Genomic DNA, 27,858 nt, shown 5'->3' on the forward strand with positions numbered 1-27,858 from the left:
CTCGAGATCTACCTGAGCTCAAACTCCCCTCCCGCTTTGCAACGGGAGGGAGCCCTGGGCTCGAGGATCTCATGAGCTCAGGGCTCTCTCCCGGGACAGCATGCCAAACAAGCTTTATAATTAATCATCAGCTAAGTGTGAACTCTTGAAAGAAGATTTTTGAAGAGCGCTGGTTCCTGGGAACAAAAGACTTCCATAGTTATTAAAGACTATAATGGAAGTCAATGGGTGCCAGATACTGTACAAACAATTTTCTGACAATTATACTCTGTGTTCAACAAAAGAAAGAAACTCAGTTAGGTTTAGAACAAGTGAGTAAATGATAACAGAATTGTCATTTTTGAGTGAACTGTCCCTTTAACACCAGCTATTAGTCAATTTTTTAAAAATACACTATGAGGAGTACATGAAGTCCCTCAGGTGTTGAATTTCAGCATAATTCCCCTGTGAAAGAGTCTCATCAGGCTTTTTTCCCATCTCTTTCTGTCGCCCACATCTCCGTTTTGTTAGCAGCGCAGCCTTGAGTCACTGTTACTATGACAACACTCACAAAAAGAGCGGGAAACTGTTGTGAAGTGATTCACTCTTCTGATGACAGCTTTATTTACACTCTCTTCACTGTGTCCGTGAGGACTTTGAGACGTCTTTTAGTTTTCGCCCCTATACTTCTGTGATGGATTCCTAACATGTTTGTACAAGAGCTTATTGAAATATGTTTTGTGCCATCTTAAAGGTTCAAGAAACCCTCGAGTACTTGTTTAAAGATGTTAACAGATTTGTATGTGTTGAGCATCCATTAAGTCAACGTTGGCCCATGTTAGGTTTATTTTTGGGGGAAACTGGATAATTATGAGTTTTTGTCAGCTAATTTCATCTTCTGGGTTTAAATCATTATTGGGGCGGGATTACAATCTGTGATGTAGCTCTGATCTGCATGTTCAGTGATGATGCATCGGTTTCCCCTTTTTATTCATACACTTGAGTTTTCTTTTCCTATGAGCACACCCTGCTTCTTAATTATTCATCACTGTACATGCTTTCCGATGATAGACTTATATGGACAGACCTGCCAAGCTGTAAGACAACATTTGGTGCACTTAGGTGGTTGTGAAGGGTTGTATGTGTTTGTTACCATGATCCACAGGGTTTGTTACATGGCTTTACTCATGATGCTTCTAGGACTACTAATAAAGAGAAGCTGTGTGTGTGCAGCAAGCATTTTTGTTGCTGTAGGAAAATTGGAGATTGACAGACTTTTTCTTTTATCAGCTGAGTTCGTTACCATTCAGACACATCTGTGCTGCCCTGTTCGCACATGTTTAAAATCTTGCAGATTACCGGCAGGTTGGAATAGATAGGGCAAGAGACCTGCTGCACAGCTGTCCACTGTGTCTGTATTCAGGCCCGGGGATTCAGGAGGAGAGAAGTCCTATTCATTTATAATGTTTAAAGTGTAATAATTATCTCTATAATGATAACAAATTGTGGTTATGTGTATATATATTAAATAAAATTAAGAATAGCCTATCGTATATAACATGGCATTAAATTACTGTTTATTTCTTTGCATTTTAATTTTGTACACTATAAAACCATGGGTCTCCTCATGTTTTGTGTCTGATTTTGTTAGCCGACTGGCAGTTGATCTCCGCTCTTTTTTTTCTCTGCTCTACCGGCCACGCCCACTCCTCCCTCTGCTCGCAGCGCTTCACGCTTATCATGAAGCATTTTTTGAAAAAATTCTGAGGCAGACTTGAACCAAAAGAGGGGGTTTCATGGCCCTTTAACAAGTAATGCACTGTAATCGGGTGATAGTATGGGAAAAGGGCTTTATACACTGAAAAAAATGATTCATTGTGTTTACTAAATGGATTTAAGGTAAGTGGTTGCAAACAATTTATACGGGCTGAGTTCAAACAAACTAAATTGAACATTACTTAATTGAATTTGTGTTTACATTCAGCCCGTATAAATTGTTTGCCATCACTAAACTTACTAAGTGAATAAATCCAATTAATTTTTTTTTTTTTAACCGTGTACTATAATATTGATGAGCACTGATTTTGTTGGCTAAAGAAAAGTGATCTATTGTTGATTTAAAGGTTTTATAAGTTCATTCATTCATTCATTTATTTTCCTTCGGCTTATTCCCTTATTTATTAGGCTATGCCTCAGTGGAATAAACCGCCAACTATGCCGGCCTTGTTTTACACAGTGGATGGCCTTTCAGCCACAACCCAGTACTGAGAAACACCCATTTATACACACTCATACACTACGGCCAATTTACTTTATTCAATACACATATACCACGTCTTTGGTCTCATGGGGGAAACCAGAGCACCTGGAGGAAACAAACACCAAAACGGGGAGAACATGCAGACTCCACACAGAAACGCCAACTGACCCAGCCGGGGCTCGAACCAGCAACCTTCCTGCTGTGAGTCGATCGTGCTACCCACTGCACCATCTTAACGCCTAATATTACTAAATTTCAATTATAATTTACGTAATTAAGTTAAATTAATAAGCAGAAAACATGACATTTAAAACAATAAACACCGTTATTTATTTTTATTTAATTGTTTATTGATTTATGTAGCCTTGGCAACGCAGTAAAATTCTAAACTTATTAAAACTAAAATTGTTTAATAATATCATTTAATAATTTATCAATTTTAATAATGTTTAATTTAATAAAACTAAATATAAATAATTAATTATTAATCATTTAAATAATGTAGACATATTTATTAAATACATATTTAATATAGGCGACACGGTGACTCAGTGGTTAGTACTGTTACCTCACAGCAAGAAGGGTGCTGGTTCGAGGCCTGTCTGGGTCAGTTAGCATTTGGTATGGATGTTTTCCAGTATTGGGTTGCAGCTGGATGGCCGCTGTGTGAAAAATCCGCTGTGTGAAAAATATGCTGGATAAGTTGGCGGTTCATTCCGCTGTGGCGACCCCTGATGAATAAAGGGACTAAGCCAAGGAAAATGAATGCATCAATGAATATTTAATATAATAAATAAAATATTTAATATGAAATATAACTCCATTTTAAGAAAATGCATACATACACTGTAAATAAATATAAATTTATCAATGTACTTTCATATAAGCATGGTAAGACATCTTTTATTGATGTTTGTTTGGATTTTTCTCAACAGTCTCTTCGAGAGGAAAAGCAGATCTATGAAAAGGAGCTAATGAACTTGCGTGCCAAATATGAAGACGACACTGCTCACTTTAAGGAGAGCCACAGCCGGGCGCTGGAGGAGCTCTCCAGAAAACACCGGGCATCCCTGGAAAACATCCAGAGCCTCTCGGAGAAGGAAAAGAACCGGCTCCTGTCTGTGAGTAAACACCATAAACACACTAGAGCTGAGCACAGCAGTGTGCAAAATCCTCCATGAGTGTCGATAAAACTCATTTAGTAGTATTTACAATATAAACGGCTGAATAGATAACTAAATAGACAAAAAAAAACACTTAATAAAAGTGACAACGGTACATACAAAGTGTACTTTTTAAAAACAAAATATTATTATAAACATTAATTTAATTAAAAAAACTATATAATAAAGCTGAATAAAAAATGTATGTATGTATATATATATATATATATATATATATATATATATATATATATATATATATATATATATATATTTTTTTTTTTTTTTTTTTTTTTTTTTTTTTTTTTTTTCAATACAGTTGAAGTTGAAATTATTAGCCCCCAAATTTGTATAATTTTTTCCCAATTTCTGTTTTATGGAGAGAAGATTTTTTCAATACATTTCTTAACATAATAGTTTTTAAATCTCATTTCTAATAACTGATTTATTTTATCTTTGCCATGATGACAGTAAATCATATTTTACTAGATATTTTTCAAGACATTAGGCAAGTTACTGTATAATGATGGTTTGTTCTGTACTATCTGTACTATCGACTGACTATCGTAAAAAAAAAACAATAGCTTAAAGGGGCTAATAATTTTTACCTTAAAATGGTTTTTAAAAAATTAAAAACTGCTTTTATTCTAGCTGAAGTAAAACAAATAAGACTTTCTCCAGAAGAAAAAAAATATTATCAGACATACTGTGTAAATGTCCTTGCTCTGGTAAAAATCAATGTGTGTCCATAATCAAAGTCAGTATTTAAAACTAATCCACAGTCTAAATAAATACTATATTATTATATACATAATGCTAAAGAAAAAAACACTTTTTAAATTCTCATTATTAGATTTTTTTTTATTTTTTTTTTATGTAGCCTTGGCCACCCCTGATCTAGATCCTATTTAAATATTTAAATAATGTAGAAATATTTAACAGCTGGTGAAAATGCAGTTGCAAAAGCTCAACAAAAATGTAAATATATACTATAAAATGTTATAATACTACAAAAACAATTAGACACTCATTTATGGCTTTATTTTAATATATTAATTATTAATATTATAAATATTTAGTTGTTCTTTTTAGTAAGGTAAATTTGATTACAGGAATTATGTGTATCTAAAACATATTGCAAATGTTCATTCTTTCTTTTTCCTTCAGCTTAGTCCCTTTATTTAGCAAGGGTCACCACAGCGAAATGAACCACTAACTTATCCAGCATATGTTTTACACAGCGAATGCACTTCCAGCGGCAACCCTGTACTGGGAAACATCTATACACACTTATACACAAACATACACTACAGACAATTTAATTTTTACAATTCACCTATTGCACATATCTTTGGACTGTGGGAGAAACCCGAGCACCCGGAACCCACGCCAACACGGGGAGAACATGCAAACTTCACACAGAAATGCAAAACTAACCCAGCCGGGACTTGAACCATTGCCATTCTTGCTGTGAGGTGAAAGTGCTAGCCACTGAGCCCCCGTGTTGCACAAAATGTACCCTAAGTAATGTGTTTCAGATTTGCAGAAATGTAGACAGTGCCCTCTAGTGGTTTTGTCATCTGAAACGTGCCAAGAAATGAACTTGGAGCAATGTATTTTAGGTTTTGCAAAAATATAGGCTGAGGATGATATATTTCCAAAGAGCCTGGGCAGGAACTAATGAAAAAAAAAAGTTATTTGCAGAACATTAATTTGTCATTCAGTATAAAATGCTTTTAATATTACATTTCATGATCAAGATGATCTACTAAAGTTCAAACCGAGCACCAGAATTGGAAAGAAAGGTGATTTAAGAAACTTTGAAGGTGGCATGGTTATTGGGCCGAGAATTTCAGAATTTGCTGATCTACAAGAAACCAGGATTTACAGAGAATAGTCCGTAAAAGCATTTAGGTTGTATAAAATGGCCTTGGTGTTTAATCATAACCTTTTCTTTACTATTTTTGGAATTGAGGAAGAGAGGGAGAAAAAAAACAGTAAATCATTTGAGAAAGGGGAAGCGCAGGTGCCTTTGCTCCAGGAGGCTTTGGTAGAACAGAAGAGAGCAGGAGCTTGGCGTTTATGCCTCGTTAAACACAACAGCGCAGATTCATTCGTCACACAATTTCACCTCCGTCCAGCCTCCAGCTCACCGTCTCCACCCAGCCCAAGGTGTCCTGCACCGGACACACTTAATCTTCATTCAGTAAAAAATGCCCCTGTTATGATATCTTAAAGGTTTAGCGTTTTGTTTCGGAGGTCTCATATGATCGATTTACATCAATCCCACATCAAAAACAAAGTAAATTTTCTTAAAATATCAATTATAGCATTGCTTCTGTTCTTACAGTGATTTGATTTCTCCCAAAAATTTGAATCTCTATTCATTAAAAACCCCTGTTATGCTATTTAAAAAGTTTGTTTTGGAGGTCACCTGAAATTGATTTGCATCCATCCAAGGTCAAAAACACAGTTTCATTTTCTTAAAATATTTATTGTATCATCAGCTGTCTTCTTATGGTCTGAAATTGTTTATTTAAGGCAGGGGTCTCAAACTCAAATTGACGGGAGACCATTTGAATAAAATGTTAAGGTAGTGCTGTCGCCTCACAGCAAGAAGCTTGCTGGTTCGAGCCTCAGCTGTGTCAGTTGGCATTTCTGTGTGGAGTTTGCATGTTCTCCCGTTGTTTGCGGGTGCTCTGGTTTCCCTCACAAGTCCAAAGACATGTGGTATAGGTGAATTGGGTAGGCTAAATTGTCCGTAGTGTATGAGCTTGAATGAGAGTGTTTGGATTTTTCCCAGAGATGGGTTGCAGTTGGAAGGGCATCCACTGTGTAAAACATATGCTGGATAGGTTGGCCGTTCATTCTGTGGCAACCCCAGATTAATAAAGGGACTAAGCCGGAAAGAAAACGAATTAATGAATGAATAAATGAATCAAATATTACAGCAAAATTATCATGTTTTACATGCAAACTCCACACAGAAACGGCAAATGACCTAGCCAAGGCTCGAACCAGCGACCTTCTTGCTGTGAGGCAAACATGCTACCCACTGCGCCACTGCATCGCCCGGCGTTGTTTAAATCATTAAAAAGCAGTGCTTACCTCTATCCAGCGGGCACAGGACATCAACATGACATTATATTGACGTTGTACCCCAATGTTGACGTCAATGTCATACATTGTATTATAGTTAGTTTCAATTGCAACCTATAAAAAACAAAATATCAAGGACTAATGATGTTACAGCTTGACATTGTGTGGACGTTACCAATATGCCGTCTATTAGACATTGGATTTTGGTTGCCACACCGGACGAATAAATGTCAGTATTTGACATCAATATGATGTTGCCAACCCTAAAATCAACAAAATATCTTTCATTTCAAGTCGTGATTTGATGTCAAAATTTATTTTATTTTATTTGTTTATTTGGCAGGAACAGTGTACATTAATTAGCATTTCTGCAAATGCACCAGAATTAGCCAGAAGGCTATTTTTTATCTGTTTTCCATGAACAACCTAAAAAAACACAACAAGAATTATACAATCAATCAAACATAGTTAAAAAGTGCTAAAATAGACATGGTTATGTAGATAATGTAGATATAGGGGTTAATAAAAAAAGAATATTTACAAATTAAACTAAAACACCAATATTTTGTAATAAAGATAAAAATAGTTGAAACACATTTAAACAACAGATCATTAAGATGGTAGGCACAAATGGAAACATGCTAGTTTTAATCTAAAAGTTAAATAATGATTGTTGTAAAATTATTATAAAATTATATAATTATAAAAAAGTAGTAAAAACATTTTTTATTTGTGTAACTAAATTTGTTTTTGTGGTTTCTTTTAAAATTTACATCTATTTTTAAAATATTTTTAAATGTACAGCAATATCCTAATAAAGGGACACCTTTTCACTGCATAATGTCGTCAGTCTTTATTTTGTAAAAACAAATTGTAAAAACCAAATCATGAATATTTTTAATGAATTATTACACTACCTGCACATATACACTTTAAAAAACATTATGATTACGATTAACGTTTCATGTTTATTTAACTTATAACATATGTTGTTAAAAGGGACCTATAATGCCCATTTTTACAAGATGCTAAATAAATCTCTGATGTCCCTAGAGCAGGGGTCTCAAACTCGCGGCCCGCGGGCCATTTGCGGCCCTCAGCGCAATATTTTGTGTCCCGCGCCGACCGCTGTACACTGACAGAATCAGCGGAGCGGGAAGAGAGAGCGCTCCCCGCTCCGCTGATTCTATCCGTACATAGCGGTCACTGGCATTCCCCGCCCGCCAAGTTGTCGCGCGCGTTCTCATCAGCTGTGTTGTCGCGCGCGTACTCAAGAGCGGTGTTATCGCACGCCTACTGAAGGGCGGGACCGAGGGTGTGTCGCGTCGCGGGGGCACTTTTGATCATTTTGGAAGGGCACTTTCTATGCAAGACTAAAAAGGGCATGTGCGCTGCACAGGTTGAGCCTTATGTGTGCACGTGCCTGCCCTGCATCTTATATATATCATAGGTAGAAACAGACTGGTACAGACTGATGTGACTGGAGTGGGGTGGGGGTGTTTTATTTATACATATATACACCTTTTTTTAGGTGAGGGAATGGAAGTTTTGAGTGAGTTCCCCCACTTTTTTCCCAGGACTTCAAGCCTGATCATCTTCAAGCCATACTGAGGGTCTCAACTGCTTCCGCTCTAAAGCCAAATGTGGTTCAGATTTGTGAAAAGAAGCGCTGTCAAGTCTCTGGCAGCAAGAAATAGGCAAAAGATGCCATGTTCAGAAGAACTGTTCAAAATCTTCACTCAATGTTCTATTAATGTTCAGGACACTTCATGTTCAGAAGAAATAATTAAAACTGTTAATAATGACATTTGAGGACTTTTTTTTTTGTGAAATCCCTTATGCGGCCCAGCCTCACCCAGACTTTGCCTCCTGCGGCCCCCAGGTAAATTGAGTTTGAGACCCCTGCCCTAGAGTGTGTATGTAAAGTTTCAGCTCAAAATACCCCACAAATATTGTTTTATGACTCTTAGAGACTGCCCCTTTAAGACTTTAATCCTAGTTGTGTCATTTTGGTGACTTTTGCTTTAAATTCAAATGAGACAGCCATCTTTTCAAAAGAATGGAGCCTATGTGTCTTTAGATTGAATATGAAATGCTTATTATGTTTTGCCTTTTTGGAATCTGATAACCCAATACTAAACGCATAAAACTTACATTTCTTGTTTTGTTTATGTCATAATATAGTTGTTTATAGTTGTTTCTGTTTCCTGTATGTTTTTATGTTCATTATTTTATGTAAATCTTATTTCACATACAGTTACTGACTCAAAACATTCCAGTAAACACGTACTTCTGGTCTTGCTCCTCTGCATAAATAGAAATGCTAACAGGTAGCCGTCTCCTCAAGCGAGATGTTGACCCTAGCTTGCAGCTATCTTAATGTATGTAGTTTCTACATGCTCATATTTACAATCCCCACACTTTTAGAACACAGCGTGCATGCTAATGGATATTTTCTCTCTTCCCCCCATTTCCAAAAGTCTCGGCAGCCCAAATCCGACCTGCTCCACCATTATCACCTGCTGTCAAACCTGCGCGACCCTTTAGCAAACCTTTGTGCCGGTGGACGTCGCAGCAGCAAACGGTTAATCACATTACAGCGTGGCCGCTTTGAGCTTATCTCGCCGCCGTAGCGACCCGCCACTCTCAGAAATGGAAATGCGGTCTGAAAAATTGAGGCGCAGATGAATAATCAATGAGAGTGGCCTCTGTTGGAGTGTGCGCCGCTGACTCACAGCCAGTACAGAAAGGAGTGTGACGACTATGCTGACGTCCTATTTTAGATAGAGCCTAAGGCCTTTCCACTTTCTCTGTCTTTATCTTTCTTTTCCAGAGCGCTTTCGGTTTTCTAGTTTGTGTCCGGAGTGGGTTTAGTGACTCACTCCTCTGATGACAGACCTTTATTTGGGAAACCTCCGCTGTAGGCGAGCATGCAATACATTTGATACTTTACGGGAGCGAGATCACAGTATTTCATTCGACACGGATCACAATACGGATGCATTTTTACCCTCTTAACGTCACCGTGACACTCGAGAGGCGCTATCTGCATATTGGTGGGTCTTGAATCAGGAATGGAAGTGAATTATGCACACATGTCGGCTATACTGAGTGCACAGCCCATTTGTTCGTCTCTGCTAACCATCAATTTTTTAAATGATCTTACTTAAGACTTCTTTCTCCTGAAGGCCCACACAGCTGCACACGCACAGTCTTTCTCATACAGCATGTTCTCTGAGGTGATGTGCATATGAATATGCACTGAAATTAATTACTTTTATCCTGGATGTTTTTTATGTTCATTATTTTGTGATAATCACAACACAGGCTTATTTGAAATACATGATTCAGCCTAGATTTTTGTAAAATTGCAAATACTTTTGATGACTCATTTTTCGATGAAGCACAGTTCCACAAAAGAGATAAAAGCTATGTAAAATCAAGGTAAAACCACATTACCTGACAAAAGTCTTGTCATCGATCCAGCTGTAAGAGCAACAAATAATAACTCGACTTCTAGTTGATCATATGGAGAAGTGGCAGAAGAATAGGGGAACAGGATTGCGCCTCTTCTCATACTTCAGCCTTCACATCAAAATTTCTGAAAGCAAAGAAGGTCAAGGTGCTCCAGGATTGGCCAGCCCAGTCACCAGATATATGAATATTATTGAGCATGTCTGGATGAAGGAGACATTGAAGGTGAATCCAAAGAATCTTGATGAACTCTGGGTTCCTGCAAGCACGCTTTCTTTGCCATTCCAGATGACTTTATTAATAAGTAATTTGAGTCATTGCAGAGATGTATGGATGCAGTCCTCCAAGCTCATACACAATATTAATTCTTTTTCCATGGCACCATGAATATTCTATATAACTTACTGTCCTAATTAAATAATTAAATGTCATTACTTGATCATATTTTATTTTGGTAAAATAAGTGTAGTCTAGAGGCCTTTGCCTTTCATATATGCCTTTTTGATACTAAACGAAACATACCCTATGAAAAATACCCTCTCTTTCACTAATATCAGTTTAATAATCAATAATGGCCATTATAAAAGTATATTGTACAATACGTTCATACAATATAGGAAATAAGGGCAAGCAAATCAGTCAAATGTGCAGAATCAATGTACGCACATATCTTTGCGCTCAGAACAAAGCATGTTAAATGAGAACAAGCTATTGATTTAAAAGACCAAAGTCGGGGAATATGTCATTAGATATAGACCGCAAGATGAATTAAATACCACATTTGACAAATATAGTGAGATTAGATCCAGATCCTTGATGAACAGTCCAACATGCACAGCTCTCATATGGGCAGATGTGCTCAAAGCACGCTGCAGTGCATGCCAGAGAGTGTGTGTGGTCAAGTGATGTGCGTTTTCAGCGGTGTAATATGGGTGGAGATTTGTTCAGAAACACTAGGTCAGCGGTTCTCAAACTTATTTTCATCAAGTACCACCCCAGAAAAAAATTGTCTCTCCAAGTACCACCATAATGAACAGTATTGAAATACAGTAGCGTAGCAGACCTAATTAAGCAGCTACAGTACTCCACAGTTCAAAAACAGGCAGATTAAATCTTATTATTATGAATATTTAGTATTGTCAGTCACTTTAAACATTAAAAATAGTTTGAACATTAACACTGTACTGTGCTTACAGGTAAAAAAACAAACAAACAAACAAAATAAGATGTCAACGTTTTAATTAAAATGGGCTTCTAAAAGTTAAATTAAAATGATCGACTACTGTTCTTAAAAAGTAAAACAAAAAACTAAAACTCCTGCCCCCGGTTTCACAAACAAGGTTTAAGGCTAGTCAGGATTAAATTTCAGGTTTGAGCTGTCTCAACTCAGAATAACTTGCGGTGAGATGTCTTAAAATATGTCAGTGTCATTTTTTTGTCTCCAGGTGCACACCAGTAATATTTTTCTAAGGCCATTTTTATAAATGTGTCTTAAATAACCTTATTTAACTAAGGCCTAGTCCTGACTTAATCTAAGCCATGTTTGTGAAACTGGGCCCTGGACTTGTAAAGTAAAGTGACATATAGTAAATGTAAAGTAGCATCTATAGCCTATTCATCAAAACCTGGAAATGTTGCTTGGACCTCATAAATAGTTATCATATTCATATATAAATCATTTGTGATACGTTTTTAAAATATATTTTGCATGTATATATGACATATTCCTTCACGTACTGCTAGAAGGATGCCCATGTACCACTAGTGGTAAACGTACCACAGTTTGAGAACCACTGCCCTAGGTGAAACGCCAGTATAAGACTAAAACAAACGAATGTAAACGGGGCCTGGTTAGCATGTTCAGATGTGTTTGATTAGTGTTGGAGAAAAGCTCTGCAGGAGCTGCAGTTTGCCCATCCTCGGTCTAAACAAATTCAGTAATCTATCTTAAGCTTAGCAAAAAGTTCCCAAAGATTAAATGGTTTATTTTGGGGAAAAAAAAAAAAGTGTAGTGTTTCTTTAAGTTGAGAACATTAAACAGTTCGGGGTGAATTAATTACCAGTTTCAAATTCTTCGAGTCTAAAACCAGAGTATTTTAGGCTTGTTAATTCAAATACTACATTGTGAGTGCTATGATAAGATGCATTGTATCCTCTGACAGTGGTGGGCAGAACACAAATCAGAAATTGCATTTCGCTCTGTAAATGTCACAGGACGGCTATGATTGCTTGGTGTAATATTATTTTCTGAGAGAGCTTTATAAAGCTGAAGATTTTTATTACGAGTAATATATAGTTATTAATTTCTTCTCATGCCTTGTTTTTGCATTGCAAATCTTGTCATCTTATTCTTTTCTGCTTCCTGAGACAGATATTAAGTGGGTTTCCTAAGGCACATCACTGACGTGTTTGAAATTAACTTTCCAGACAGTGATGCCTTCAAAATGCCACAGTTTTAAAAAAAAGAGTTTAATCTTGATTAAAAGAATCAAGTAATGAAACTTCAGTCGTTTATTTACTCTCCCTCATGTGTTTCTATCCTCATGTGGCTTGAGAGGAGGATGAGTAAAGGACAGAATTTTCACTTTTTGCTCAACTGACATTTTTAGAAATAGACTGACATAATTCTTAAAGTAACTGTGGTCTCCAGTTACATGAAGAGTTTCTCATGAGTTTGTTATCTGTAATCATTTCTAATCAGCATGTTCTTCTGGATTCATAGGATATGGAGGATCAGTTCAACAAGGAGCGGACCTCTCTAGAAGAACAGAAGAGAATTTTACGTGAGGAACTGGACAGTCTGAGAGAGGAGCTTACAGCCAAACTCAACATGGCCAACAATGAGGTACAACAAAGTTTGCACATCCATCTATTGTTCCATCCATCTATTCATCCATCCATCAATCCATCTATTGCTCCACCCATCAATCCATCCATCCTTCCATGCATCTATTGTTCCATCCATCCATCCATCTATTGTTTTGTCATTTCATCCATCAATCAATCCATCTGTCCATCTATTGTTCCATCCATCCATCCATCCATCCATCTATCCATCAACTCACCCACCCATTTATCTATTCATTCATTAATTCATTCATCCATCCATTGTTCTGTCATTCCATCCATTATTCAATTCATCTGTCCATCTATTGTTCCATCCATCGATCCATCCATCACCTCACCCACCCATCCATTCATTCATCCATCCATCCATCTATCCATCTATCCATCCATCCATCCATCAACTCACCCACCCATCCATCCATCCATCCATCCATCCATCCATCCATCTATCTATCCATTCATCCATCCATCCATCCATCCATCCATCCATCAACTCACCCACCCATCCATCCATTTATCCATCCATCCATCCATTCATTCATTCATCCATCCATCCATCCATCCATCAACTCACCCACCCACCCATCCAATCATCCATCTATCCATCCATCCATTCATTCGATCTGTCTATCCTTCTGTTGTACCATCCATTCCTTCATTTATTTTTTTTCTGTTGTTCCATCCATTCATCCATCAATCTATAATTTCATCCATTTCTACATCTATTTTTCCAACCATTTTGTCCATTCATCAGTTCATTTATAAACCTATTTCCATTTATCATTCTGTCATTACATTCATCCATTGTTCTGTAAGTCTATTATTTTCTCAATTAATCATTCTCTCCATTTATCGTGTTTTGTCATACGTCCATCTTTCCATCCATTGCACTATCCATTCTATCATTCTGTCCATCCGTCCTTATATCATTCCATCTATCCATTCACCCATCCATTGTTCTATTTGGAAACTCTATTCATTATTCTATGAACATTTCTATCATTCTATTCTATTCATTCATCCATCCATCTATCCATACAATCATCCATCTATCCATCCATCATTCTATCATTCCATCCATCCATTAATCTGTCATTTTGTCTTTCTTTACATCTATCTACTGCACATCAAACTGTACATCTATCATTCTATTCATTCATCCATGAAAATTGCTAGCATTCAATCAGTCTATTCATTCATTCATTCATTCATTCATTCATTCATCCATCCATTGTTCTGTCATTCCATCCATCATTCAATTAATCTGTCCATCTATTGTTCCATCCACCCATCCATCCATCCATCCATCCATCCATCCATCCGTTCATCCATCTTTTGTTCTGTCATTCCATCAATTCATCTGTCCATCTATTGTTCCATCCATTGATCCATCCATCAACTCACCCACCTATCCATTCATTCATCCATCCATCCATCCATCCATCCATCCATCCATCCATCCATCCATCCATCCATCCATCCATTCATTCATTCATTCATCCATCCATCCATCCATCCATCCATCCATCCATCCATCCATCCATCCATCCATCCAATGTTCTGTCATTGCATCAATCCACCTGTCATTCATTCATTCATTCATTCATTCATTCATTCATTCATCCATCCATCTAACCATTTATCATTCTGTCATTCAATATTTCTATCCATCCATTAATCCATCCATCCGTCCATTGTTCTATTTGGTCATTCTATATAATCATTCATAAAAATGTCTATTATTCTATTCATCCATTCATCATTTTAGCATTCTATCATTTCACCCCTCTATCATCCTATCAGTAATTCACTACCATTCCATCCATCTATCATTCATCCATCCATCCATCCATAATTTTGTCATTCAGTCTTTCTATCCATCTATCAATCTATTCATCTATATATCCATCTGTAATTGTGTCATACTATCCATCCATCCATTGTTCTATTTAGTCATTCTATACATCATGAAAATCTCAAAATCGTCAATCATCAAATCACGAATCAATCATTCTTTTCATCCATCCACACATCCATTTATTCATCATCCCTCCATTCATTCAACTATCCACCCATCATTCTGTCATTCTATAATTCCATCCATTTATCATTCCGTCATTCAGGTGTCATTCATGTACACCTATCCATTCATCCATACATTCATAGATCCAGCCATCTATTCATCTTTATATCCATCCATATTTCTATCATTCTAACCATCCATCCATTCAAACGTTTTTTTGTTTTTGTGAGGAGCTCAGGTGTCTCTGTGAAAGTGATTTAGCAGGTAGAAACAATGGCACGGAAGCAGAGGGAGGTGGTGATTTATTTCAGTGTCGTGTGTTTATCATCTCATTAGTCTCAATGTGTTCTAATGGCCTCCTGGTTACATGAATTTGAGTCCCATGTAACTATAGCCACAGCTGCAAACGGGCCAGGGAGACCCCTGAGGAGATGCAGCATCACCCATCATTACCCTATCATTCAATTTAGCCAGGTTCCATTTACTTTTTGAGTCATGCTTGATAAGCCCCATCACAGCTTGCATAGCATAAATGGGAATGAAGCTCTGAAATAGGTGGAAAATCTACCTTAACTTGCTCTCTGTGGTTTGAAGCTGTAGTTTTCTTGCTGGTCATTTTGCTGATTAATTGGTTTAATTAATTAGCAGGTTCCAAAATCCAGGCAGATTTTAACTGGTAATGTCCAACTGTTAATTGCCTGTTTGTACTCTCCAAGAGCTAAACATCAATGGCTATATACAGCATTTAACTATGCTTCTGACCCAAAGGCATGAAGTTTTCCAAATAATTGAGTCTCATAAAAAAACTGTGATTATTCAAATTTTGTCTTATGTGTGCAGTTATTTATTTATTTTTATTTTTTTTTTTAAATCAAGTTGTTTATTAAGTTTGTTGGTTTTGAAGCAATGTTAGCATTAGCAGCTCTATTGGAGTGAGACCAATGAACAATGCCATGAACAGCATCTCAGATCATTCGCGTCAGAATTTTGATTAGGATGCCAATTGTAGGGGATATCCTATAAATTCCTATGAAATGTGAATTGATTGATTGATTGATTGATTGATTATTAGTTCAGAGATGTACTATTTAAAATAAATGAATGTATTCGAAATGTGTGTGATAAGGTACATGTTAATAATAAATGACTGTATAAATCAAATTTTTTTAAATCATCCATCCATCATTTTTAACCCAGTCATTGTTTTTCTGTCTTTACATCCATCCACCCATCCATCCATCCATCCATCCATCCATCCATCCATCCAATCATTTAGTCATTCTATCACTCCATCCATCCAATCATTTAGTCATTCTATCACTCCCATCCATCCATCCATCCATCCATCCATCCATCCATCCTATCATTTAGTCATTCTATCACTCCATCCATCCATCCAGCCAATCATTTAGTCATTCTATCACTCCATCCATCCATCCAGCCAATCATTTAGTCATTCTATCACTCCATCCATCCATCCATCCATCCATCCACCCAACCATCCATCCATCCATTTGTCCATCCATCCATCCATCCGTCCATCCATCCATCCATCCATCCATCCATCCATTCATCCAATCATTAAGTCATTCCATCCATCCATCCATCCAAACATTTAGTCATTCCATCCATCCATCCATCCATCCATCCATCCATCCATCCATCCATCCATCCATCCATCCATCCAATCGTTTAGTCAATCTATCACTATCAATCACTATCAAATATTTTGAAAAATAAATTGCTACAAATAATTATATATATTTTTTCTACTAGAATATTATATTTTATTTTATTTATTTTATTTTATCCATCATTATACTATTTGTCATCTATCCATCCAAGTTTTTTTTAACACTGATCATTGTAATGTTGCAGTTTGGTTTGCTTGTTTGTTTTTTCTTCTCAAAAGCAAATAATTTGTGTTCTTCAGGTGAGTCGGCTCCAAGAGCTGGTGAAGCAGGGTGAGCAGACACTGGGCTCATCTGAGGGACATATCTCCAACCTGAAGGACGCTCAGAAGAAGCTTCTAGAAGAGCTGGACGCCACACGAGCCAGACTCAGAGAGACCAGCAACCTTCTGACGGCCCTTCAGGTCTGTTACCAATCACAATTACTCCACAAAATAATGAGACTTACTTCAAAGTCACATAACTCCACTGCGCCTTATTACAGTAATTGTATAAGTATAGTTCTAGATTTGTGTCTTGCTGTCATTCTGAATACTGGTAAAAAAAAAATTAATGATTTATTTGCAACTTAATTGTTACTTTCTAAACACGATTTAACAGTAGTCGGATGTTGTTGTAGCAAACAGTATACAGTAATTCAGTTTTTTTATAATCTTATATACAATTTTGTAATATAGTCATATAGTTACTTTAATTTTTAGATATTTATTCTGTTCTAAACACAGATAATTAAAGATTTAAAAGATTTGCTGTCAACATAAATGTGACTTTTATACTAGTTATTTTATACTAGTTAGCAAATGCCTACTATTAGCATTTTCAATAATGTAGTGTGGATAGAGATTTTTTCTGAAACTAAGTGGAATTTGGTGTGTATTGTGTATTGTTTCCATTTTAAGCACTGTGTTAAGACAAATGACTTCAGGGTGAATATCTAGTGGTTTCTAGAGGCCTTTGCCTTTCATATAAGCCACTTCTGATACCAAATTATCAACTAGAAGTCAAGTTATTATTTGTTGTTCCTAAACCATGGATAGGTGACAAGCTTTTGTCAGGTAGTGCATACAGAATTTGAAGACCACAAGAGTGTATTTTGGATGTGTTCTTTACATTACACTGCAAAAAAAAAAAAGAAGACCCAAAATCTCAAAATTAACAGGCTTTTTGCTGGCGATGGTTCACCTTTAAACAAAACAAGTGTAAATGTAGTCCAAATATGCTTGAATAGCATTATTATCCATTAGATTAATATCCTAAAAACACCTGCAGTGGGTTCATCATTGCACTTCTGAATTACACACACACCTGCATTTGACAAAGACACTTCATTAGAGAAACCTCTTCTCCTTGACCTGAAGCACAGGCTCTCTGAGTGACCATGCATAATGAATCAGTCCTGGAAAAGACAAATGAAAATGGATTTTCATCTCCTGGCCTCGCTGTGATGGATAGCTGTGAAGAAGTAGCCCTGTCTCTCGTCCCGTCAGACCTCACAATTACAGGTCGTGTGCTTAATGGCTCATCATAGCTAATGTTCGCTCTCGTTATGGTCCTCAGGGAGAGATGGAGACTCAGAAACAACAGCACGATGCCAAACTCATCTCCATCAAAGAGGAGGAGAAGCTCAAAATGGATAAGATGGCCCTGGAGCTCGAGCTGAAGTGGACCGAGACACTCAGGTATGAGCAGCTTTTTTTTTAAATGGAAGTACTCACCTCCATGTTGTATATAAGAGCCATTATTAGCATTGTTTCTATCCAAATATGCTAATTAAATGTGTGGCCAAAACTGGAATATTGTATAGAATTAAGCAACGTTTCCATCCAACAAGTCAAAGTCATGAGTCAAACGAGCAAAATCATCACTTCCTTAATAAATGGCACCAATTATGAAAAGTAAAAAAGTGGTTGGAGAAGCTGCATGAATATTTTCTCTTTTAATTAAATTAATGACTTGCGCTTCAGAAGTACAATGCCGACATGCAATGAGCGCGCGGTGGCATTTGAAGGCATGAGTCGTAGAGCACAGACACTCTTGACTATTCTGGAGGTAAATAATAATATAATAACACTAATACTGAAATGGTTCAGGCGTTTTAGAATGACCAAAACAACATTTCAGATGCTTTACAGTATGCTCAGCCTTCCGGTTTGTCCATTCACACACATTTGTATCATCACATGATCTTTTATAACAAAATCACTTAACCTTTTTTAATGCACATACTTGAATTTGTTCGGGAAAAGTGTTTCCATCGTAGTTTATGTGCATTTTTTTTTTCTTATCGAATAAAAAGTGTATCCTGCTCAGATTTTTTTTCAGATTTTTTAAGAATTGAGAAAAATTGGTGGATGGAAACATAACTATTATAATATTGTGGCAAAATGTCTTTATATGTCGTCAAATCTTATCGACAAATCTAAAAATCTATTCCAAGCTAAAATCGTCAAATAAACAACAAAAAATGTCTTATATTGCTTATTTATATAGCAGATGTGAAAATATACTTTTAAAATTATTCATTTTAAAAATGTATCGTGCAGTAAATAAAAAAGTAAAAGTGCAAATAAAAATGTATTAATAATATATTTTTTATTATAATTATATTTTACATTTTAATATAAAGTAAATAAATAATAATAATAATTAATATTAGTTAATATAAGTTTATAAAATAATAATATTGTTGTTGTAGTTATTGTTATTGTTATTATTATTATTATTATTATTATTATTATTATTATTATTATTATTATTATTGAACTGTGTGTTTATTTATTATGTTATTTTTTATTTAATTTTATTTATTTATTTATTTGTTTGTTTTTGACATGTTTATTAAAATTATCAGTATAAATGTGCAATGTGCTTCCAAAAATACCATCTGAGGCATGTTTTATAAATATTATGCCTAGGGTTATAGTCCAAATATACTACAAAGGCTTATTTTCATTTATTTATTTATTTTTATTTTCACAGCTTGTATCAACTTGTATTTTGAAAATGCAAAGATATGGAAAGGTCTAAGATGGAAAGGTCTAAGATAGCTGTATTTTATTTAAAACTAGCACTAAGTAACTGATTAAAGTAGGATTTTTCAGGAATATCTTGCTCATTATTTTCTACGACAGCAGGAGGAGAGTAAACAGCGACAGATTTTTCTTCATTTGTGAGTGAACTATCCGTTAAGTAGTTTGCCAACATGCAGTACGCGTCTCTTCTTTCTCTTCTTTCACTCTTGCCAAGCTCACTGATGACTTATACTCCCTATAAAGCCCCTGACTGCTGTAAGTGTTTGGCGTTGCTTCAGAAAGCCCTGCCTGCCTAATTCATTATCGGCAATGCTTACAACCACTGTTTAATATCATGTGCCTTCAAAAAAGACAAATAGCTCATTAGGATAAGCCTAAGCTGCTCTAAAACAAAGGCCATTAAGAACATTTCAGCCTCTTTGTGGGCTCATAGTTTTGCTAACCTCCCCCAAAAAAACTCTTTTAAAAGAGAAATTGTTGTAATATGTTAGTCTTGAGGTTATCTATTCTATACAGTGCGCTGCATATATGAGTACCCCTCCCCCCCCACACACACACCAACAACTACTGCTTTACAATATTACATTTGTGCATATACCTTAGTTTAGTCAACACTGAAGCCAAATCTGGAGCTAATCTAACAAAATAACTTACAAAAATGGTTCAAAAATGAGTAGCCCAAATTTGTATTATGGAAAAATATTAAATAAAAATGTCAAAAATAGAAAAAATCAAGAGAAACAAAAATATATATCGTTTTGTTGAAATATCTATAATATTTTGCATGAATTTAAATGTATTATCTTTCCATTTCTAAAGATGTGACTATATATATATAACCCATATACACTGAGAAATGGATAAAAATATTCATTTTCAAAATGGGGTGTACTCATATATGCTGAGCACTGTAATTATTTATTATTATCTGTATGATTTTGTCTGTTTTGGAGCATACAAGCTCAAAACTTGCAATTTCTCACTTCTGCCAATGAGAACCAATCCTTTATTTTTATTATGACATCATCTAGCACAGGGGTGTCAAACTCAAATCCTGGAGGGCAGAAGCCCTGCACAGTTTAGTTCCAACCCTGCTCCAACACACTTACCTGTAGGTTTCAAACAAGCCTGAAGGACTCAATAAGTTTGATCAGGTGTGTTTAATTAGGGTTGGAACTAAACTGTGCAGAGCTGCGGCCCTTTTAGAACTGAGTTTGACACCTGTGATCTAGCACTTCAGCCTTCTGTTTGACGTTGATATTGCGATATAGAGTATGATTTTAACAGATTAAATGAATAGCTTTAGATTTTTAAACTAGATTTTGATAAGACAACCTTGTCAAATGATAATTGATATGAGAGAGTCAATTTTTTTTTTTTATTTATTCTTTTATTTATTAATTTTCCTTCAGTTTATAGTCCCTTCATTCATCAGGGGTCGCCAAAGCGGAATGAACCGGCAACTTATCCAGCATATGTTTTACACAGACCCTTAGGAAACCCACGCAAACATGAAGAGAACACCAACTGATTCAGCCGAGACTCGAACTAGCGACCTTCTTGCTGTGAGGCAACAGTGCTAACTACTGAGCCACTGTCACCCCTTATTTATTTATTTGTTTATTTTTTTATTATTATTATTATTATTTTTTTAGTCTCATTTTATATAGAGTTTCTAAAAACTTCGTTAAATTTTACCTTTTACATACCATAGTGCTGGTTTGTATAATAATTCCAAAGGTTTTAAAACTGTAGATTTTGCGTTAGACCACTTTTCAAACGATAATTGATATGATAGAGAGTCATAGAACTTTTATTTATTTATTTACACTCACCGGCCACTTTATTAAGTACACCTTACCAGTACCGGGTTGGACCCCCTTTTGCCTTTAGAACTGCCTTGTGACATAGATACAATAAGATACTGGAAATATTCCTCAGAGATTTTGGTCCATATTGACATGATAGCATCAAGCAGTTGCTGCAGATTTGTCGGCTGCACATCCATGATGCGAATCTTCTGTTCCACCACATACCAAAGTTGCTCTATTTTATTGAGAACTGTGACTGTGGAGGCCATTTGAGTACAGTGAACTCATTGTCATGTTTTAGAAATTAGTCTGAGATGATTAGCGCGTTATGACATGGTGCATTGTCCAGCCTGAAGTAGCCATCAGAAGATGGGTACACTGTGGTCATAAAGGGATGGACATGGTCAGCAACAATACACAGGTAGTCTGTGGTGTTGAGACGATGCTCAATTGGTACTAATCGGCCCAAAGTGTGCCAAAAAAATATCACTCAAACTGTTACACCACCGCCAGCCTGCACCGTTGATACCATCTGCACCATCTTCTGCTGCTGTAGCCCATCCACCTCAAGGTTTTAGGTGTTGTGTGTTCAGAGATGCTCTTCTGCATATCTCAGTTGTAATGAGTGGTTATTTGAGTTCCTGTTGCCTTTCTATGAGCTAACCATTCTGGTCAATCTCTGACCTCTTGCATCAACAAGGCATTTGTGCCCAAATTCTAAATTCTCTGTAAACCCTAGAGATGGTTGTGCGTGAAAATTCATGTAGATCAACAGTTTCTGAAATACTCAGACCAGCTCGTCTGGCACCAACAATCACGCCACGTTCAAAGTGTCACGTTCACTTAAATCACCTTTCTTCCCCATTCTGACGCTCGGTTTAAATTGCAACAGACTATCTTGACCATGTCTACGTGCCTAAATGCGTTAAGTTGCTGCCATGTGATTGTCTGATTAGAAATATGTGTTAAAAAGCAGTTGGGCATGTGTTCCTAATAAAGTGGCCGATGAGTATATATTTGCAGTCTCATTTTATATAGAATTTCTAAAAAACAAAAATAATTATAATAAATCTAAAACTAACTACATAAAATTGTACCTTGTTACATACCTTTTTAATGTGTTTTTAAACCAAGACAACAGTCCAGATAAACCCAGAAGCATTTATATTCCATAAGCAACTTGTCATTTCTTTCCTGACATCCTGCTTTATATCAACTTTATCCTTTTGAGAAGAACAAGCATGCTGTTTTTACACATTTAATTTTAGATAACACCAATTATGCCATGTTATTTCTTTTGTTAAACTATCTTTTAACTTTTTTGTAACCTCTTCAACATTTTTACTGTATCCACAGCATACGTTATAATGTTACGCTGTTGACACACTTTAAGTTAATCATTCAAGTGCATGCTGAAGTGTAGCAGCCGTAATATTGAGCCTTGTGTAACACTTGTTTAAAAGCTGACTTGAATGGAAAATAATGTTTTCCTTTAACAATGTAATAATAATTGCCTTCCTTTAACAATGCTGGAAAATATATCCGGACAAATGTTTAGCAGACTGCATGTTTAGGGTTTGTTCATCACGCTTCATCATACACAGACTCTTGCATTTTTACAATCAGAACCGTCAGTGACATCTTTTTGAACTCCTGCATGTGTGTTGTTCATCGACACTCGCAGCTGCGCGACACAATGAACTTCATCAGACTCCAGATGGATGGTCCGCTTCGAGGCAGCGCCGTCTGGAGATCGCAAGCCTGCAACAAATCAAAACTGTTTACGCCTGTTTTGTTAGCTGGACTGACAGCTTTGCACTGAGATCATTTATGAAGACAAATGAACTCTGTGTTAGAGTACATAAAGTGATAAAGCCACGCTCAGCAGAAGCGCCGGTTAATTCCGCAGCTACTCTCATAATGCACACCATGAGTCTGCGCTTTTGTTTTTGTTTATTACTTATGACTATATTTTTGGAGAGAACTGCGTTAACATTTCCCCAGATGTCTGAAAAAAAGCACTTTTCAATTAGAAGAGGAGCAATGGGTTTGGAATTATTTCAGACTTGTCGCTTTGTAATTTTTCTTTTTCTTCATCTTCGTAATATTATTTTTATTTCATTTAATTTAATTTTATTTTTATTTTTGTGTTATATTTACAGTTTTTCTCCATTGGTTTGGCTCATTTCTTAAAACAGAGATTAAATTCTCAAAACAACATGGACAAACCTCCAAAACACTTGGCAATTGTTCACAACAGTATTAAATTTCTCATTCATTTCATCAGATTGCAAATGTCTAAGTACGTCTTTGCAAATGATTAAGTACAGATAGCCTACATTTAGCACAATTTCCAAGTGAATAGATCTTGTTGATCTAAGATGATCGGTAGTCTAATGGTTGTTTTCTTTAAAATGTGTCAGCGTCATTTCATTGTATTTGTCATTACATGCACAATAGTCTGTTCAATTGTCAAAATTAGTCAAGACCATAATACCATGAATACCATACAGTAGGTGAATCCTTGAAACATTTCAATTTATTACAGCTATTTATTTTATCGTTTTTTTTAATCGATTTTTGCTTTGATATATGGAAGTTACTTTGTGTGTGGTTGATCATTACAATGAAAAAAGAGTTACCATTTCAGTATGAGTGCAGTGTTTGACGTCAAACCTTGGAGGCTTCACTTAACCTAAAATCCTTTTTTTATTTTTTCATTTTTATACACAATTGTATTCTGTTAGCTAGACAAAACAGTATAGTGACCATTGTCAATGAAGGACAGGGCTAAGATTGTAAGGTGGACATGAGGGATGTTTTAGTGGTCCTGTGCCATAATGACAAAACATCTAAACATTTTGACCTGCAGTGCTTACACAATGAGTGAACTGTTTTTGGGAAAGGGATGAGCTCTTGCAAGTGAGCTATAGTGTTGTGCTAAACTTTACCACTGTTCTGCCAAATGATCTTAGAGTTTTGGGAATGTAATTTTTGTTTCAAGAAATGAGCCAAACCAATGAAGAAAAACTGTAATATAATTTAATTTATGTATTTACTTTAATTTAACTTTTTTAATTTAATTTATTTTAATTTTCATTTATTTATTTTTTTGTATTTTTGTATTTAATTAAATTTTAGTTTTATTTAATAACATTTTTTATGTATTATTTTTATTTTATTACATTTTTGTATTTAATTTAACTTAATTATATTTTATTTTTGTATTTAATTTAATTAAAATGTTTTTTTATTTTATGTATTTAATTTAATTGTATTATTTGTATTTAATTTAACTTAATTTAATTTTTTGTAATTCATTTCATAGTAATTTTTTAATCATGTATTTAATTTTATTTTGTTTTTGTGTTTAATTTTTATTTTTGTGTTTTGTTTTGTTTTTTTCACATCATAATACAATTTGCTAATTTGCTTTTTCATAATAATCCAATATAGCAAGCAAAAATATCAATAAAATATAGTAAAATGTGTAACAAAATTATCTTAAAACAGCATATGCATTTTCACTGCTGCTTCCGCATTAATTCTTCTCATCATTAATATTTACTTTGTATATATTGACTTTATTTTCGTTAGCTTGTACGTTCGTTAGTTTTTTAATAAGTCCACTAGCAAACCTTAATAAAGCTTTACATTATACAATCCTTCTCTGCAGTGGATAATCAATTAAAGATTTCTTGCCATCAAAAAACGAGTAGATAAAGCAGCATGTGCTTTTATAACTCCATTCACAGTCTCAGTGCTCATTGCTGTGGTCTCAGGCGGCGTTCAAGGTGTCCAAACCCCCATTACAGCTTCCATTTGCTCTTAAGCAGCAATTAAGACGCATTTCACACCTTTAAAAGGTTTCCACAGTGTCTTGTGAGTATGTGAGGTGCTCAGCTCTGACAGCTATTTGGCCGTTTTTAGCAACAGTCTCTCCAGCACAGGCTGAATAAGCACAGATTCAAGCCCAGCGCGCCGCTCGCATGACGTCCTGCAATTACAGCACATAATGTGGCATTTAACCTCTTCTGTGACCTGCGCCGCTGTGGAGCAGAGAAACGCAGGAGCATTAAAAGATCTGCAGAGCGAGCCGAATGAGGAGCCGCTCCATTTACAGTCCATTAATGATCAACACACCACTGACCCGAAATGATGCACTGTATTGGTGTGGTGATGTGTGCATTGCCAAAAACTAAATCTGTTGTGTTTTTCCTTTATCTGGTTTGCGCTAAAGGTTTGTTTTGTTTTTTCATTAATGATGTGATCTTCATAATGCCGAGTTCAGACTGCATGATTTTCAAAGTAGTCTTGTCACAGATGTTTTCACACTGGGCTAGCGTTTCGTCGCTGCTTTGTTTACACTGCAAGATGGATCGGCTACAGGGACTTTCACATTGCATGACTTTACCATAGGAAGAATCGCCGACAACTTAGTCTAAACTACGTCTCACAGCCAAAAAATTATTGTTATTGTTATTAACTACATAATGAGAAAGAAGCCTTTAATGGGGTAGAACATGTACATGTTTGCTCACCTGGGTTTAAAGGGAATTAGCCATTTCTCCTCAACATTGATAATAAACTAATTTCTTTCTGTATGAAACGTCAAACAGACACGGTTGCTCCTGAGTCCTGTCAAACCTCCTCCAGTTTTTCCTCCATTTCGTGGGTCCAAATAAACCGAAAAAGAGCGTTTTTAACTTCTCCCCCAGCCTTCCGCTGGCCTGCAGCAGGCATACACACACGCACACACAAGTGAAAGCTGCTCTCTCATTGGCTGTAGGCGATGGCTGATGTTATTTTCAGTCAAAACTCAATTCACACGGCATGATTTGAATCGCCGACAGCTCCAGATATTTAGCATGCCAAATATCTCAACGGCATCGGTGATTCTCTCAGATCGCGTCTTTGAAAGTTCATACTTTGTGATTATCACTCACGTGCACGAGCAGCGATTTGCCTGTGATTTCAGGCATTTGTCGGCGATTTCTCAAAACCTGTCGGCGAGCCAAAATCGGGGCTAAAATCACGCAGTCTGAACTAGGCATTAGCTGTTTTAGCGAATTTGCAAGCAATGTATACATACATTCAATTCATCTTTATTTGTATAGCGCTTTTACAATGTAGACTGTGTCAAAGCAGCTTCACATAGAATATTAGAGTGAATTGAAACAGTGTAGTTCATTTTTCGGAGTTTAAGTTCAGTTCAGTTTTGATTAGCTCAGTTCAGTTCAATGTGGGTCCCACTTTATATTAAGTGTCCCTAACTACTATGTACTTATCAAAAAAATAAATACAATGTACTTACTGTGTTTATAATGTATTTGAGAACACTTGTGGTGCTTTTGAGTTGGGATAGAGGTTGGGTTATGGACAGGTTTGGTGGTATGGGTAGGTTTAAGGGTAGGTTAAGGTGTAAGGGATGGTCAACAGTGTATTTACAAATGTAATTACAGATGAAATTACATACATGTATTTAATCAGGCATAAGTACACAGTAAATACATGCATTTACACAATTAGTACATTGTAACTAACTATTAATTTCTATGTAAGTATATATTAGTTAAGGCCACTTAATATAAAGTGGGACCTCAATGTGTTTTAATATTCACTGCTGGGAGTCCAAACAATGAAAAGTAATCCATCAATGTGCAGCTCTACAAGTCCCAACTATGCAAGCCAGTGGTAACGGTGGTGAGGGAAAAAAAACTTCAGCAAATGGGCGAAAATGGCATAAAAAAGTTCTCACATGGCAAAACATGTTGTGCCTGCATGTATAGAAATATATTTTGAAGAAAGCAGGAAACGCTCTGGTTACTAAAGTAACCCTCGTTCCCCGAGGAGGGAAACGGAAATGCTATTGGTGGATTTTACCTAGAATCCACAAATGGGGGATTTCGTTTCAGAAAGCCAATTGTCTGAAAGAGTATGGAACGGGCCAATGAATGCCAATGAATTGGCAGCGTAAGCTTGCGCACGTGTGCTTCATTGCCAATTATCTCCGCATATAAGCACAGGTGGAGCAAGCATTCGCTATCCTTTTTGCTTCAGAGACTTTCAGCCTTCTGATCGAGTCGATGAGGGTTCCTCTTGCTGACTACAGCGAATTCGAGCGAACGAGTGTCTCCCGGTCCAGAGTGGGTATATGCGGCGGCAGACGGTCGAGCTGGGAATTCATTGGCATTCATTGGCCCGTTCCATACTCTTTCAGACAATTGGCTTTCTGAAACGAAATCTCCCATTCGTGGATTCTAGTTAAAATCCACCAATAGCATTGAAGTTCCCCATCCGAAGGGGATCCCATTGATTTCCATACTATGTACAATATGTTTTGTTCTACTATGGAAGTCAGTGGTTACAGGTTTTCAGCTTTCTTCAAAATATCTCAACCCAGGCTCATTCTGAAAACGTAGTCCCGTAGACGTTTCTGAAGGCCGCAAAATACGTCCCGGAAGTTACATATTTTTACA

General features: G+C 36.2%; 1 protein-coding gene across 4 annotated transcripts in view; it reads left to right on the forward strand.

Annotated features, from left to right (window-relative positions):
• fam184ab (family with sequence similarity 184 member Ab) overlaps positions 1-27,858 on the forward strand; it is a 250,893-nt gene that overhangs the window by 112,079 nt on the left and 110,956 nt on the right. For all 4 annotated transcript variants that reach the window (XR_012396026.1, XR_012396027.1, XM_678210.10 and 1 more), the window contains exons 6-9: positions 3,175-3,360; positions 12,698-12,820; positions 16,779-16,940; positions 18,094-18,215. Coding sequence is in view for 2 of the 4 variants with exons in the window: in XM_678210.10 (XP_683302.2) it covers positions 3,175-3,360; positions 12,698-12,820; positions 16,779-16,940; positions 18,094-18,215 (593 nt within the window). In the remaining 2 variants the exon portion in view is untranslated. The remainder of the gene's footprint in view (positions 1-3,174; positions 3,361-12,697; positions 12,821-16,778; positions 16,941-18,093; positions 18,216-27,858) is intronic.

This window comes from Danio rerio, chromosome 20, assembly GCF_049306965.1.
Source record: "Danio rerio strain Tuebingen ecotype United States chromosome 20, GRCz12tu, whole genome shotgun sequence".
Taxonomy (NCBI): Eukaryota; Metazoa; Chordata; class Actinopteri; order Cypriniformes; family Danionidae; genus Danio; species Danio rerio.